Source organism: Ambystoma mexicanum, chromosome 3p (genome assembly GCF_040938575.1).
Source record: "Ambystoma mexicanum isolate Mex_15411 chromosome 3p, UKY_AmexF1_1, whole genome shotgun sequence".
Taxonomy (NCBI): Eukaryota; Metazoa; Chordata; class Amphibia; order Caudata; family Ambystomatidae; genus Ambystoma; species Ambystoma mexicanum.
Window position 1 is genome coordinate 1265572943 of NC_090925.1, and position 13640 is coordinate 1265586582.

Consider the following 13640-nt stretch of genomic DNA (forward strand, 5'->3'; position numbering starts at 1 on the left):
TGCTGGAGAACAATAGTTGCAGTTAACTTGTTCCTTCTACTTCCTAGCTTTGACTTTCACCATGTCCGTGCCTCAAATCAAAATGCCAGTACTTATCACGGCAAGGTATGTCAACTTATAAGTAATTGTATGTGTCCCTGTAGCTCCTGTGATGCCAGCTGCTATGGGGTAATTTGAGAGCAGAACCAATGGAACATCATTCTAGGAGGGGTTAAACTCCTAGGAGAATGAAATTATAATGTTTAAGTGTAATATCCGCACACAGGTATGTCTTCCTGCAATGGGCCCACTGAATGAGGTTTTAAATATTCAAATTGACAATGCATTTATCCCCAAAATCTCCAATGTCAGATTAATCAAGAATTTCTCCTGTGGACCATTGAGTCAGAAATGTTTACTTAATGAAAGTCAGATGGGCATTTTTTTTCTAATCTGGATAGGTTTATATGTATTAAGCATTCTGCAATCCCACCCATATGTAGAACTATTCAGTTATTTTGAGTTTAAGATAAACGAGATGGAAACTGATGAAGGTCTTTTACATTAATTGACCACAGTGAGTCTTGGCACTGGTAGTCCTTAGTCCCCTCTTGCAACTACCCACACTGCTCCTGCCCAACATGATCTTCTGTAAATGCCTTTGATTATAGAAATATAGCAAATGACTAAGTTAAGGGGAGCAGACACATTCTTGTAGAGACTACTGGTGCATATACACCTGGCTCCTTGTGTAAATGTGAACTTTGGCATGCGATATGTTTACATTGACTTTTCCTGCAATAAGAACATTCCATGAGTCTTGAGTAATGGACTAAGGTTTCACTAGTACTATAGTGGGCAACTTGTACTCTGGGCACTACTATTCATAGTGTCTGCGTTACTGACACTTCTCAATGTGTTTTAATCGGATGTCTCTGCTCCAGTAGGTGTTACACCTCCTCCTGGACACCCACAAACATTTCCATGGCCCCCCGAACTCTGGCATTCAGTTGGAATCTGAATGCAATTTCACTGGCTGGGTGTCACCATGCATGCTGTGATGTGCTGGGACGCCCAATCATATATAATAAAAGCCCATTTGTTTTGCCACATTTCCAGTGCCACAATCTTACCATTCATATGACTTGCTTATCGCCCTTCCCAGGTAATTGGTGTGAAGCTGACTGGTTCGCTCTCCGGCTGGTCCTCTCCAAAGGATATTATTCTAAAGGTGGCTGGGATCCTTACAGTAAAGGGTGGCACAGGAGCTATTGTGGAATACCATGGTCCTGGTGTGGAGTCAATCTCGTGCACAGGCAAGTACTTACGATTCTTGAAGAGAAGGGTGGGCATGAATTTGCTCTGATACATTTTATCTGTATAAGTGAGATGGAAAGTCTTTGCGGGGATCTGACATTTCTTATACTTATTTAATTTTGGTCGAAGGAAGAAGAGACATGGTGTACTTGTACCTTGTTAACAGCACTTTAGAACTGCTCATACGGTAGCCATGGAAAAATTAATTTTGCTACTTTGCTCCACTCTGTGCTGAGAAAGCACACAGGTGGCACTTTCAAACACAGCAGGTTTTTATAATCGTTCCTTACTGGATAGTCCTTTCCATATGAGCCAGCAGATGCAGGTGGTTACTTCCTGGCAGTTTACACAAGTGTGAATTAATAGGTAATCTGAACTGCTTCTCTGAAATAATCCTGTGAGTTAATGTAGTTCATTGAAAACAAAGCAACATAAACATTTCTAAAGGTGGGCTCTATTGAGCAGCTCCAATTTGTGTAAACATGGCCACATTGCCAATTTCCTGAGCAATTTGGCCCCCTTCTTAAAACCGGTAAACCACATTTTAAACAATCTATGCATTGCATTTTAGGCTAACAAATATCTTTTCATGCTTTTTGATTCAAACAATTCACTCTAGCTGATCTCCAGCTCGATGCACAGTAGCTGAGGTTTGGGTGGCTGTTGCTCATCCCTCATCCAATGAGATTGTTCACACCATAAACAATCAATATAAAGTTAATGGCTGAACTCCCAGTCTCTTGAATTAGCTGTTGAGCAGCCATTTATCCTGGCAAGCTCTGCCTTTTTGGTGTCTGAATAGGGTTAATATGTACATCAGGTAACCCTTGACTTAGTCTTTCTTAGTGACTTCGGACAAGCCAACCTGACGTGCTTTGTATCTCCACAGACTTATGTTCTTGGTTTAGTTCAATGTTTGCAGCCTCAAAAGAGGAGGCGGGGGGGATATACTATTGGTCCCTATTTGGAGGGATTTACCTACTGCTATTGGAGGACTGGTGTCACATGTTTACGTGACCTATCATGAACTTGGACCTAGCTTGCTGGGAAATTGAGTTTCCTATTTTTCAGTGACTGTTCAACTATGGACTGGAAATGATGTTTTTCTTCAGTTTTAATGGTGTTCATGTATGTTTTCGTGCACGCTGTTTATGTATAGATGTTATCATCTGGTTCTGGGTGCATCAAAACTTGCTGCTGAGCTTTCTATGTGAAGTAAATAAAGAAAGAGAAGCATAATGTGAGCCCCTGGTCTTGACATAGAATCATATCACACTGCAGTCTGTATCTCCCTCTTTGATGTTGGATTATTTCCAATTCAACCTATCTGCCCACTAACCGCTATTAGTTTGCAGACTAATCCCTTCCCGGTTCTAGTATGCCAAACAAGTTCATCGTTCCAAGTCTATGCGGTCATGTGGTATAAATAAACTTTAAACGATAGAGATGTCATCCGCTCCCATTTCTGGACAAAACCCTTCCGTCTATATGTTGGGTCTGTTTTTTTTTTGTTGGCGCAAAAACTGACCAGAGCTTCATCCACCATAAGTTGTATATTTGGTATCTCAGTCCATCCATTTCGCAGCTATGACCATCATTGCTGCTCAAGGTAGCAAAGTTATTGTAACCTCTTTTGTGAATAGAGAAGTTACCTCAGTGTGACAGAGCAATTATTTGTCATTTCTCCCCCAAAGGGGAGAGACTACACCCCCCCTTAGGGGGAAAAAGGGCTCCCGTTCTTTAAGGAATTCCCCAAGTCACCAACACTTATGTATGAGCATGATAGAAATAAAATATCAATATCAATACCATTGTGACATTTATGGACTATCAGATATGAAGAAGATTGCATGGCCCAGAGACTTGGCTGAATGCAAAACTGAAATAACCTGTTATGCACAAGAAAGGTCTGTCTCTTGTAGTAGGCCGGGAGAGGAGAGTACGCTGATCGATGGCACAGTGCGAGCAGAGAAGAGCATAAGCAGGGGATGCCCCTATGAAGTTGCACCTGGAGATGGCAGATCCAGAGAGACGCTGCCTGTGACTATCGACGGATGCCTGAGCAGCGGAGTGAAGTGAGAGTATCCCAGCTTGCCCAAGAAGCAGGAACGGAGCGAGAAACTAAATACACCAGTGGCGTGACCACAATGAATCCCTGGTGGGACGACTAACCTTGCCAAAGGCTATCTGATGCAGTTGTCATCAATCCAAAGAGGATAAAGCGACTCCCAGCAAAGTTTAACCTTATTCAGATTGGCGGCTGCTGCTTCTCTGTTGCGGCCTCATCCTTTATTGAACTCTTGACTCGTGCTCTTCAGGCCTCAGCGAACCACTTCTCCTTTCGACAGGTATTGAAAACCTATCCTTTTTTAATTTCTTTCCTGCTGTCCTGCTCAGTAGCACTAAGAGGTCTCTGTGGTGAATGTTGCGCTCTACAAAAACATAACATCCGCCATGTATGCTGCTAAGGAGACTCCCTTTCATGCGCCATTATGCAGAGCTCGATGGAAGAATGTAAAGCTTGGCTCTTCTCCCTCACCCCCTTACTATATACCTTCTTGATCAGGGTGGGCAAATGTACTGCAAATCTCCTTGATGCTTTGTTGCCCCAAAATAATTATACCGATGGAGTATAACATTTCCTTTCCTTTGAAAAAGGAAGGGAAAAGAAGTCAAGAGTAGAGGAGACCTGCAACATTCTCAATTAAGAGCCTTTTCATATGTTGACTGTAAAGTGTGAACATTTTGTAGATGCATTCATTGCATAATTTTGTCATTTGGTGGTTTTATAAAAAAAAGCCTGGTGCATCAGAAATTGTCTGGATACCACAACGCCCTACCGACACTATTCACCTGTGTTTTCCATACAGGAATGTTATTGTTTAAAGTGAAGACCTAGCCCTCGAGGGCTTTGGAGTGCTGTACAGGGAGTGAGGAGCCAGCGTCTGTGCTGGTATCTTAACAGTTGCGCAGTACTGTGAGTTGTGTTCTGTGCATCCATTGGGTTTAGTCCCTGGCCAGGTGTTGAAAAAGCCATGTTTTCAGAGATTTGTGAAATTGAAGAATGTTGGGGCTTTCTGAACAAGTACTGGGATAGAGGATTAAACGGTGAATGCATGACAAGAGGATTGTTTGCTGGTCCTCTTTCCGGGCAAGTTGTGATTCGAGCCGGTTGGTTGATTTGCTACGAGAGGAGTGCCACCAGATATGTGGAGCTTAGCTGCCAGGTACCCTGTTGTGCTACTTGTGTCTGCTTTGTAGATCTATGCAGTTTTGAGCTGTATCCTGGCCTGCAGATGAAGCCAATGTAGTTTGCGCAGAACTGGGCGATTCAGTAAAATTTCTGCGCACCCGTTAAGATATGCTGCGGCATGATGGACCGCTTACAGGGGAGCCAAATGAGTGGCTGGGAGCCCTGTCAGGAGGGCTTTCCCCCCACATTGATGTGCAAGACCTGCTGGATGAAGGATGGAACCCCGACTGGCAAGTCGCTTAGGAGGTGTAGTTCGATTCTGGCAAATAGCTGTGTAGCAACTACTGTTCCAAAGATTTTGCCAATAAAATGGAGTTCGTAATGGGTCTGGGTCTAAGGTTGGTTTTTTCAAGAGTTTGTAGGAGACCAGTGTTGATGGTTTCCAGGAATTGTGTGGGAGGTATTAATGATGCTGAGTAGTGCATTGAGCGTCTGACCATCAGCTGTTTGATGGGGCTGAGATGAGATTGTCAGAGTAGGAAGTAGGTTTGAGGGAGGCAAATGTTTTTAGGTCTGGGGAAGGGGACGGGAGAATGCAGTCCAGAGGGGCAGTGTGTGCTGAAGTGCAGGGGGGACTACTGCTGTGGGAGTTTAATTTGATGGTCTGTCGGATTTTAAAATGGTTGATTCCATCACTTTTCCTGAGTTGCTGGCACCTTCGGGTCAGTTGAGGGTTTGATACAATGCTTTATTACTTTAAAGAGGGCTTTGCTGCTGTTTGAGGCTGCCGTGATGGAGTAGTAAGTAGCTTTGGCCCTGCTAATTAGAATCCTACGGTTAGCATGTATAGATGAGACTGGTGAGAGCACCAGGGTTTGGTTTTTTGCACCACCCTTTCTCTAGAACTCTGAGCATTTGTTGGAGGAAAGCTTGGAGGAATAGCAAGGGGCAGATTGTTTGGTTTTGCCTGGGTTGTTTTGAGGGAGTGCATGAGTAGCTGAATAAATCAGAGGACCGAGGCATTCCATGTTGGGGGGGGATGGTAGGTGAAGTTAGCTTCTAGCATATTAATTGGGAAGGTTTTGAATGAGCACTGCTGAGTGGGGGGCGTTTAACCTGACCTTTGTGGGATCTGTTCGAGTGGGTGATGGGTGGGATAGCAGCGTGGTCAGACCAGTCGAGGGGCAAACAGTCTGTGCAGGTGATTGTTTGGGGGGGTGGCATGATTTGAAGATGTTACTGTTGTGCGTGGGGGAAGAACACAATTTACTTATGGTTCATGTAGCAGGTCAGTGCAAAAAGCGCGCATGGAGTGTGATTGTCAACGTTAAAATCTCAGAGAAAGAAATTATTAGTGTGCTAATTTGGCAGAGGAAAGTAGGTTGGAGATTTCTGCTATGAAAGTCACTCCTGTGAGGTGGTGTGTAGATGAGGTGGAAGTTTATGAATTCCTTGTGAGATAAAGTGAATCGGCAGGTGAGGGATTCGAACCCGCTTGTTCTGGAAGAGGGGATGATGGAGCCAATTGCTCCAGTTGATTGCCACCCCGTCTCATGCCCTTCCTTGCTGGTCAGCATTTTGGATCCAGTAGCCTGGGGATAGGAGGACATTGAAAACATTGAAAACATGGGGGGAGGATGTGGTAAACTATGTTTCAGTGATGAAGTGGGCATCCAATTTGTTGAACAAGATGAGGCTGGTGATCTTTGTGGCCTGAGCGAGCATTGATCAGAATGAAGGGGTTGTGGTCTGAGGGTGTTGGATGGGGGAATGGGCGATATTGATGAGGTTCTGGGCTGTACAGAGTGCTTAGCCATTCAAACCACAGCAAGGCTAGGAGGTGGAAGACGCATGGAGATGTCTTTTTGCGAGACATAGTAATGACTACTTTGTAGGTGAAATGCTAGATAGCAGTCTGTCCCATGGCCCGATCGGGCCCTAACGGGCACAAACGGGTAAGGTCCTTATCCTTTCTTTGCTGGGGACACCGGTGAGGAAGATGCCTCAGGAGGACTGGTTAAATAGTTGAGTAGAACAAATCAGTAGTAGAAGCATAGAGCTGAGAATCGTAAATAAGTCTGTGGGAATGGGCAATGTTGCTAGACGTTTTGCATTTGCCCAGCAGAGAGCATGATTTATTATAGCTTCTATCCTTTTCAACAAATGGCCAACACCAGACCCTTAGTGAAATTGCAAAGAAAAGGGTAGAATACTCTCCTCAGCCCCAGGGTCTCGTGTTATCTGCCTCCTGCGAGTGTGAAATGCCTGCACTATGGCTTTGATTTCAGACCCTTTGTTTTTTCATGTCATGAATTCTTCATCCACCTTTTACTCTAAGTCATTAAAGGCCTGCTAAGGGTACTACTCTGTGAAATGTGCACCCTGAGATATCTAAAGCTCTCAAAGGGAGTCTCCTATCTCTGTACCCGACGGTAATGGTGTGAAATTCTGGCAAGTTTCCTGATGCACTTGCCAGGCATTTGTTATGGGTATTTGGTACATCTGGCTACCTGGGACTTTGCACTGCAATTTAGTATTTCGGGGAGGGGGGGTGGGCAGCCCCCAGTCCTCCCGCCCCCCCCAACATCAAGCACCTACAACTTGGTGAATTTCCCTAGGGATTGAAGGGAAACACTCTCCTGAAGTAAACTGGTGATCTGGGACAAAACTGAGAAACTGGGTTCAGGAGAACATGATTCAAGCCTACGATATACAGGGCAGGTCAATAAACCCCTCTAAAAGGAGCTAAGATCTAAATCTGCCATAATCTCTCCTACAAGCTGAAAATTTGGAATGGAGTAGAAAAGCACATCTTTACAGCCTTCACAACCATCAAGGAGAGTGTTAAGCACCGCCCCCTGACCTGTGTGCAGAGACAGTCAAAATGCACTGTGTTGTGGGCTGGGTAAAACACATTTTTAACGGGGAGAGAGCAGCAGCTACAGTCCACACACCAGGAAAAACATGCTATAATGTGAGATGTCATGCGAGATGGCAAATGGCCTATTTAAAACTTTGTAAACCGCATCTCTATGGAACAAAAGGAGGTTGGAGAAGACAAGACTGTGAGAGAAGGCATGTCCTAAGACTTAGACTTGTGAGCATAAGAGTGGTGGAGGTGTACAGGCATATGTGGCCAGGCATGAAGGAGGTGAAAGGAGAAGGGGTCCGAAAAGGTGCAGGTAAAGGTCCTTTTTTTTGGTAAAAGACTGTTGCAACACTTGTTGAGGAGATGTATAGGGAGGAAATGAGGAAGCTAGTCGGCACCTCAAGACAGGAAGGTGAAAAAATCACCCCGACCCAATCTGTAGGGAGGCCTAGGTGGCCAGCCTCTTGCTGGAAGCTCAATTCCACCTTGTCAAGCCCTAGATGCAACTGCTCGGGCCTAAAGTGCAGACGCCTGCCAGGCCCCCAGACACAGGCAAAGTGGTCCCTCGTGTTGACGACCAAAAGCGGAATCTACAGATAAGGGGTCAAGAAGTGAGTGAGTGACGTGTGTCCTTTGAAGGATCACTGGATTGAAGTATTCAAGACTCAAGGTGGTTTGTGTGGAAGCCAGGGAGATGCTGTCCATTGAACCATCCGGACAAAACATACAACCTAAAACAGAACTATTGTGTTGTCGTATATATCTTTTGTTGAAAGCCCAACCCTAATCTTTTTTCCTTGCATGCAGGAAAACTGTTCAACTAGATTGTTTGCTAAATTGAGCCCAGGAAGCCCCAGGCTTGGTCAGGGAAAACTATATCTTGCATGTTATTGTAAAGTTATTGGGATTCATGGCTGAATCCACATTGTTGGCTGTTTGCCTGGGAAACTTTGAATGTATGAGTACTTGTAAGGGGAGTTTTGCTAAAGTCTACCAGCAGGTGAGACACTATAAAACTACCCCTTGTATGCAGGCCCCAACTCTTAGTTTGGTAAAATGGCAGAGCAGCCAGGCTCATTTTAGGAGTATGTGAGCTGTAGGCAAGTACCATGAACGCCGTAAATACATGGCCCCAAAGAAACTTTCACACTTGTAGTTGTATTAACATAGACATTTATTTTAAATACACAAGGCAGTTATATTCGGGAATGTAAGTACTATTTAAACTAATCGACACAATAAAAAACATCAGCAATAATTCAGGTGAGTAAACCAAAAGCAATTAAATATACAATTCATGAATACAGTTCAATGCTAAGTAAAGTCACTTATTGTAGTCCCTCAGAAAATGTTCTGTTGTAGGTAAAGTGTAATTCAGCAATTGCAGTTTACGATTTTTAGTTACTTATATTTTTCAAGGATCTCAATACTCAACTAGTTGGGGATGGCCTGCTAAAGAGTTTAGTCAGAGTGTTCAAAGTGAGATACAGCAGCAGAAAAGGTAAAGTTCAATTACTCCTACGTAGGATGCTTTTGTTGTACAAAAAGATACCAGGGGCCTTGTAAAAGGTTCCCTATAGGCACACAAGCATTAGGCCTGGGTGAACACCTGAACATTGGATAAAGCACTACAGTAACCGTCACAAAATGGCTTGAGGCAAGTACTTTCCCCGAGCTCCACAGTACCTTAGTGCTCAAGACAATGCAGCTGGATGCTTTCACATTGCAACCGTGCTGGACCCGGTCTCCTGTTCCTTCGTTGAGGTGACAAAAGGAGCGATACTGGAAGGGATGTCACAGCAGCAGTCGAGAACAAAATCTCAAAGGAATTCTTTGTACTCCCTCGTTGGCCTCCAGTTTTGGTGCCTCTTTACATGCTCTGAAAATGAACGATTGCTGCCCGGTCCATCCGCCTCGATTCTTCGGTCCTGCACTCCAGTGAGTGAACTTTGAGTAGGAGGATATGGTGTCTGGAGCTCACCAATGTTCTGGCAGGATTCATTCATGGCCAGACTCTCTGCAATTGGGTTGGAGGTCCCCTGATTTTGGTGGTTTGCAGCCCTGGAAGGTCTCAGACCGTTGGAGTGGGACGGGGATGGCTCGGTCTGCAGGTAGTCTTTTATGGGTTCCATGTCATTTCATCGCCTGCAATTTCATCCCATCATTTTAATGTGTACATTCCAACGAAAATGTGTTTTTTATTTATTTTTTTATTTTTTTTTGGGGGGTGTGTCTTCATACCCCACCGTGGACTCCTCACACATATATTTTTGGCTATTGCCTACCCGCCCAAACCCTCATCTGCCCCCCCCCCTCAAAAAATTCAATGATTATGTTTGTTGCAATATGCACGTTATAATGCCAGGGGATGGAAATGCAGGCGATGAAAGAACATCGTATTGTTTTATGGCTAGTTGCTCCCAACAATCCAAAGGGAAGGAGTCCTTCTCTTTGGAGCTCCTCTGTAGATTTAAAAACCGGTTTAGGACAGCAGTGGTCCCTTTGCAGCTACTGGAAGGGGCTGCAGGTGTCTCTGGACGTCTTTGGATCTTCTGTTCCATTGGTCAACTTGCCTTCTGCCTCAGGACCCTCACTTTTTTTATCAGGATTTCGCACTCACTGCAAGCTCTCCCTGCAATTTACAGAAGGGGCCAATCGGGACAGCTAGTCCACCAGTGAGAACTGGTTCCTTTCAGGCACACCAGAAGACAAGGATAGCAGAGTTTAGGGATGCTCCCATGCTTCCTGTCCTCGCAGACACTAACCTTGGTGGGCTAACCAAAGAGTTCCTGCAAAGACAAAACTCCAATCAGCACCTCGCCCCCCTCCTAGGATGGTAGAAGGATTAAGCAAGAACCACACCAGGAAAGGCAAAAAAAGAAAGAAACCACCATGTTGGAACAAAGGTGACACTCCTGTGCAAAGCTGCTGCTGTGAATACAGCCTGCGGTGGAAAATAGCACAAAAGTCAGTACAGCACGTCCACTGCCACCAGACATAACTATATGGTTGCTGTAAAAGAATGGGGTACATGGGCTGAGCAAAAGGGGATACTAGGTAACCCCTCAGCACTCCACATAGGGGTGTGTGCAGATCTCTCAAAAGGAAAAACTGCAAAGGATGAAAAGTATCCCTCTAACCTTCAGAACAGTAGTTATAATAAAATATAAAAAGCAGAGCCTAAGGGGTTCACAGCAACACTGCACACAGGGTTGTGCGCTGCAAAAGTGTAACACAGATGCCTTTTTAAAGTTATGGAGGAACCTATGGCTCCATAAAATAAAGTTAAACATATAGAACAGGGTTCCCATGATCAGAGCAAGAAAAGAATGTGGGGGGAAAAAGGCTCCAGAAGTACAGCACAAAGTGCTGGGAGTCTCACTAGGAGAGGGATTTTAAAAAAAAGATAAATCTCCCCAACAGTACTCATGATTGGGTAGCCATCAAATGACAAGCATGTATATCTTCAAACATTTGATGCCGAGTTTCCTCTCTGCTACCATTTCCTAAAATACAATGGAAACTGGACCAAACCTTTGTAAATTTCTTGTAATAGCCTCTAAGCAACGACAAGCACCCTAACCATGATGGCCCATAGAAGCTCTGCTGCTGCAATATTCAAAGGTCACTACGGGCAAAGCGTTGCTGTGATCCGTAGCTTCTTGCCTCTAATGGTCAGAGGAACAATGTATGACACTACCTCCCCTTGACGTGGCGGGACCAGATGAGTTGGAAACCTCCAAAACCACCCGGTCGATCCTGACGGCCAAGGGGGAGTGAGGCGGTGTCGTCCCCCCCCCCCCCCCCCTCCACCACAAGGTGAGGGCCTCAAGCGCATCCAAGGTCTTGAAGGCCTTGATTCACCCGGCTAAGGCCTCTATCGAGGGAGTAGTGGCTGCCCTGGCGAAGCCTCTGGAGGCTACCCCAGTGGAGGTGACCTCGGCTCCTAGAGTTTCTGTGCCACCGCAGAGGGAATCCTCTTTTCAGCCCATCGATAAGACCCTAGTGAAAACCCCGGAGGTAAGAGAGAGGGAGTGGGGGGCAGGGCCGGGCCGGTGGCCATCACGGATACAGCCTCTGAAGAGGAACTGGCTGGAGTCGCTAAGATCCTGAACAAGAAGTTCGAGGAGGTCCGGTCCCACGGGAAGGATGCCCAAGAGGCGGACGAAGAGAGGACGGCGGTGACGACGAACACATGGAGGCGGAGGATTCCACTCCCCAACTGTTGCGCCCATTGCAGCCGGTCCCTGGTCCACAAGACCACTTGGGGGTGATCTTGATGGCGATCCAGGCCTTTGTGTACAGAGATGACAAGGTTGCCCTTACCACCAACAGATGACCCAGCGGAGCCTGGACCGTTGGAAAGCCCTCCAAACAAGCGGAGTGGAATTCATCCACCCCCTCCTTTCCAGCTGTCTCGGCATGCACAGCCCTCTTCCCCGTCTCCTGAGCCGAGGGATGATACGGGAACGGAGACAGCCACGACAGGGACAGATGACAGTGGTGACGACGGGATGGGCCTTCCATCACCACCTGCTCGGGCATCCAAGCTCTTCCAGCTCTGCCCCGTGGAACAGAAGAAGGAAGGTTTCCTCCATCAACGACGGGAGGCCAAAAGGAAGACTGTCCTCTCGGTTCCGTTACTCGACATCTGGGACAAGGGGCTGTTGCTCCTGAAGAACCCATCCACGGCCCCTGCCAAGAGAGACCGGTACGAGAAGAAGTACCGGGTTCCAGATTCCGCCCCCATGTGCTTTAGGGCGCAGCCTACACCGGACTTGGTTGTCTCCGCAGCAGCCAAGAAGAAAGCGGCGGGGGCGACAGCGTCAACTTCGACATCTCCGCCGGACGGCAAAGGGAAGAAACTGGATGCCATGGGACCACTGGTCATCTCGGCGGCGACTACCATTAAAGCGGCCAACACCCTTGCGATTGTGGCCAGCTACGACAGGGAGCTATGGTTGAAGATTGTTCCCGTCCTGGACTTCCTCCAGGACGACAAGAGGGCGGAGGCCCTGGAGGTCCTCCAGGACGACAAGAGGGCGGAGGCCCTGGAGGTCCTACAGGAGGGAGACGTGGCGTCGGACCATTCCATAACGGTGGCCATGGACACTGCCGACACCGACTTCGGCCAGATGGGCAACAGCGCTTGCCTTCGCGGTTGGCTCAAGGCAACCGATTTCCGTCAAGGCGTGCAAACCAGGGTCCTGGACATGCCCTTTGACGGGAACAACCAGTTTGGCAAGGCGGTGGACGAGTCGCTGCAAGCCATCAAGGCCGACATGGAGACGACTCGTGCCTTAGGCGTTCTTCAGCAACGACGGCCGCCCTTTCGGAGGCAAGCAAGGTGCCTCCAAAGGATTCGGCGGCAACTCCTCGACGTACTGCCATGCGGCCCACTCCTCGAGGCCTACAGGGGACGCGACAAGCAAGGATGATCTTGTCGCCAAAGAGGCCAGGGCGGCAAGACCGCTGCCAAGCAGGATTGAACTGGCCATAGCGTCGGGCCCCCACCTGAGCACCCCGGTGTAAGGCCGGCTGGCGAACTTAGTCAGCGTGTGGGAGTCAATCTCCACCGACCGTTGGGTGCTGGATGCCCTGGCCTGTGGGAACACACTGGAAATTCTGAGAAAGTGTCCTCGTATTCCACCTGTAGCCAGAAAGGAAAACCACGTCCTGCAAATACTACTGGAGGTACGAGCGATGTTAAAGAAGGGAGCCATCAAACTCCTCTCAAAGAGGCTCGTGGTACTTCCTCGGAAGGAAAAAGACCGGCGGTTGGCGACCCATCCTGGACAGTCGTCGTCTAAACAAGTACATCAGGTCCCAGAAGTTCCTGATGGTCACCTTCCAGCACGTCCTGGGACAGCTGGAGGAAGGCGACTTCCTATCGTCGCTGGACTTGGAGGATGCATACTTTCACATCCCCATCTTTAAAAGACCTCGAAAGTTCCTGCGATTCGTAGTCCAAGGACGGCACTACCAGGTCAAGGCCCTTCCCTTCGGACTGAAGTCGGCGCCCATGGTGTTCACAAAGTGCCTGGCACCAGTGGCGGCACGGCTGCCCCTACAGGGGATCCACGTCTACCCATACCTGGATGACTGGCTCATCCGGCCAGAGTCAAGAGAACTTGCCATCGATCACACAAGGAAGACAGTCCAACTGCTCACAGATCTGGGATTCTCGATCAACTTTGCAAAATCTCACCTGGTACCGTCGCAAGTCGCCCTCTTCCTGGGAGCCAAGCTCGACACAGTGACGCGGCTAGCATCTCCGTCGGA

The 13640-nt window shown here is 47.3% G+C and overlaps 1 protein-coding gene across 1 annotated transcript in view; it reads left to right on the plus strand.

Moving 5' to 3' along the window:
- Nucleotides 1-13640, plus strand: part of ACO2 (aconitase 2) — a 637698-nt gene that overhangs the window by 301336 nt on the left and 322722 nt on the right. Inside the window, exon 6 of the mRNA XM_069652760.1 lies at nt 1145-1295. Within this exon, the coding sequence (XP_069508861.1) occupies nt 1145-1295 (151 nt within the window). The remainder of the gene's footprint in view (nt 1-1144; nt 1296-13640) is intronic.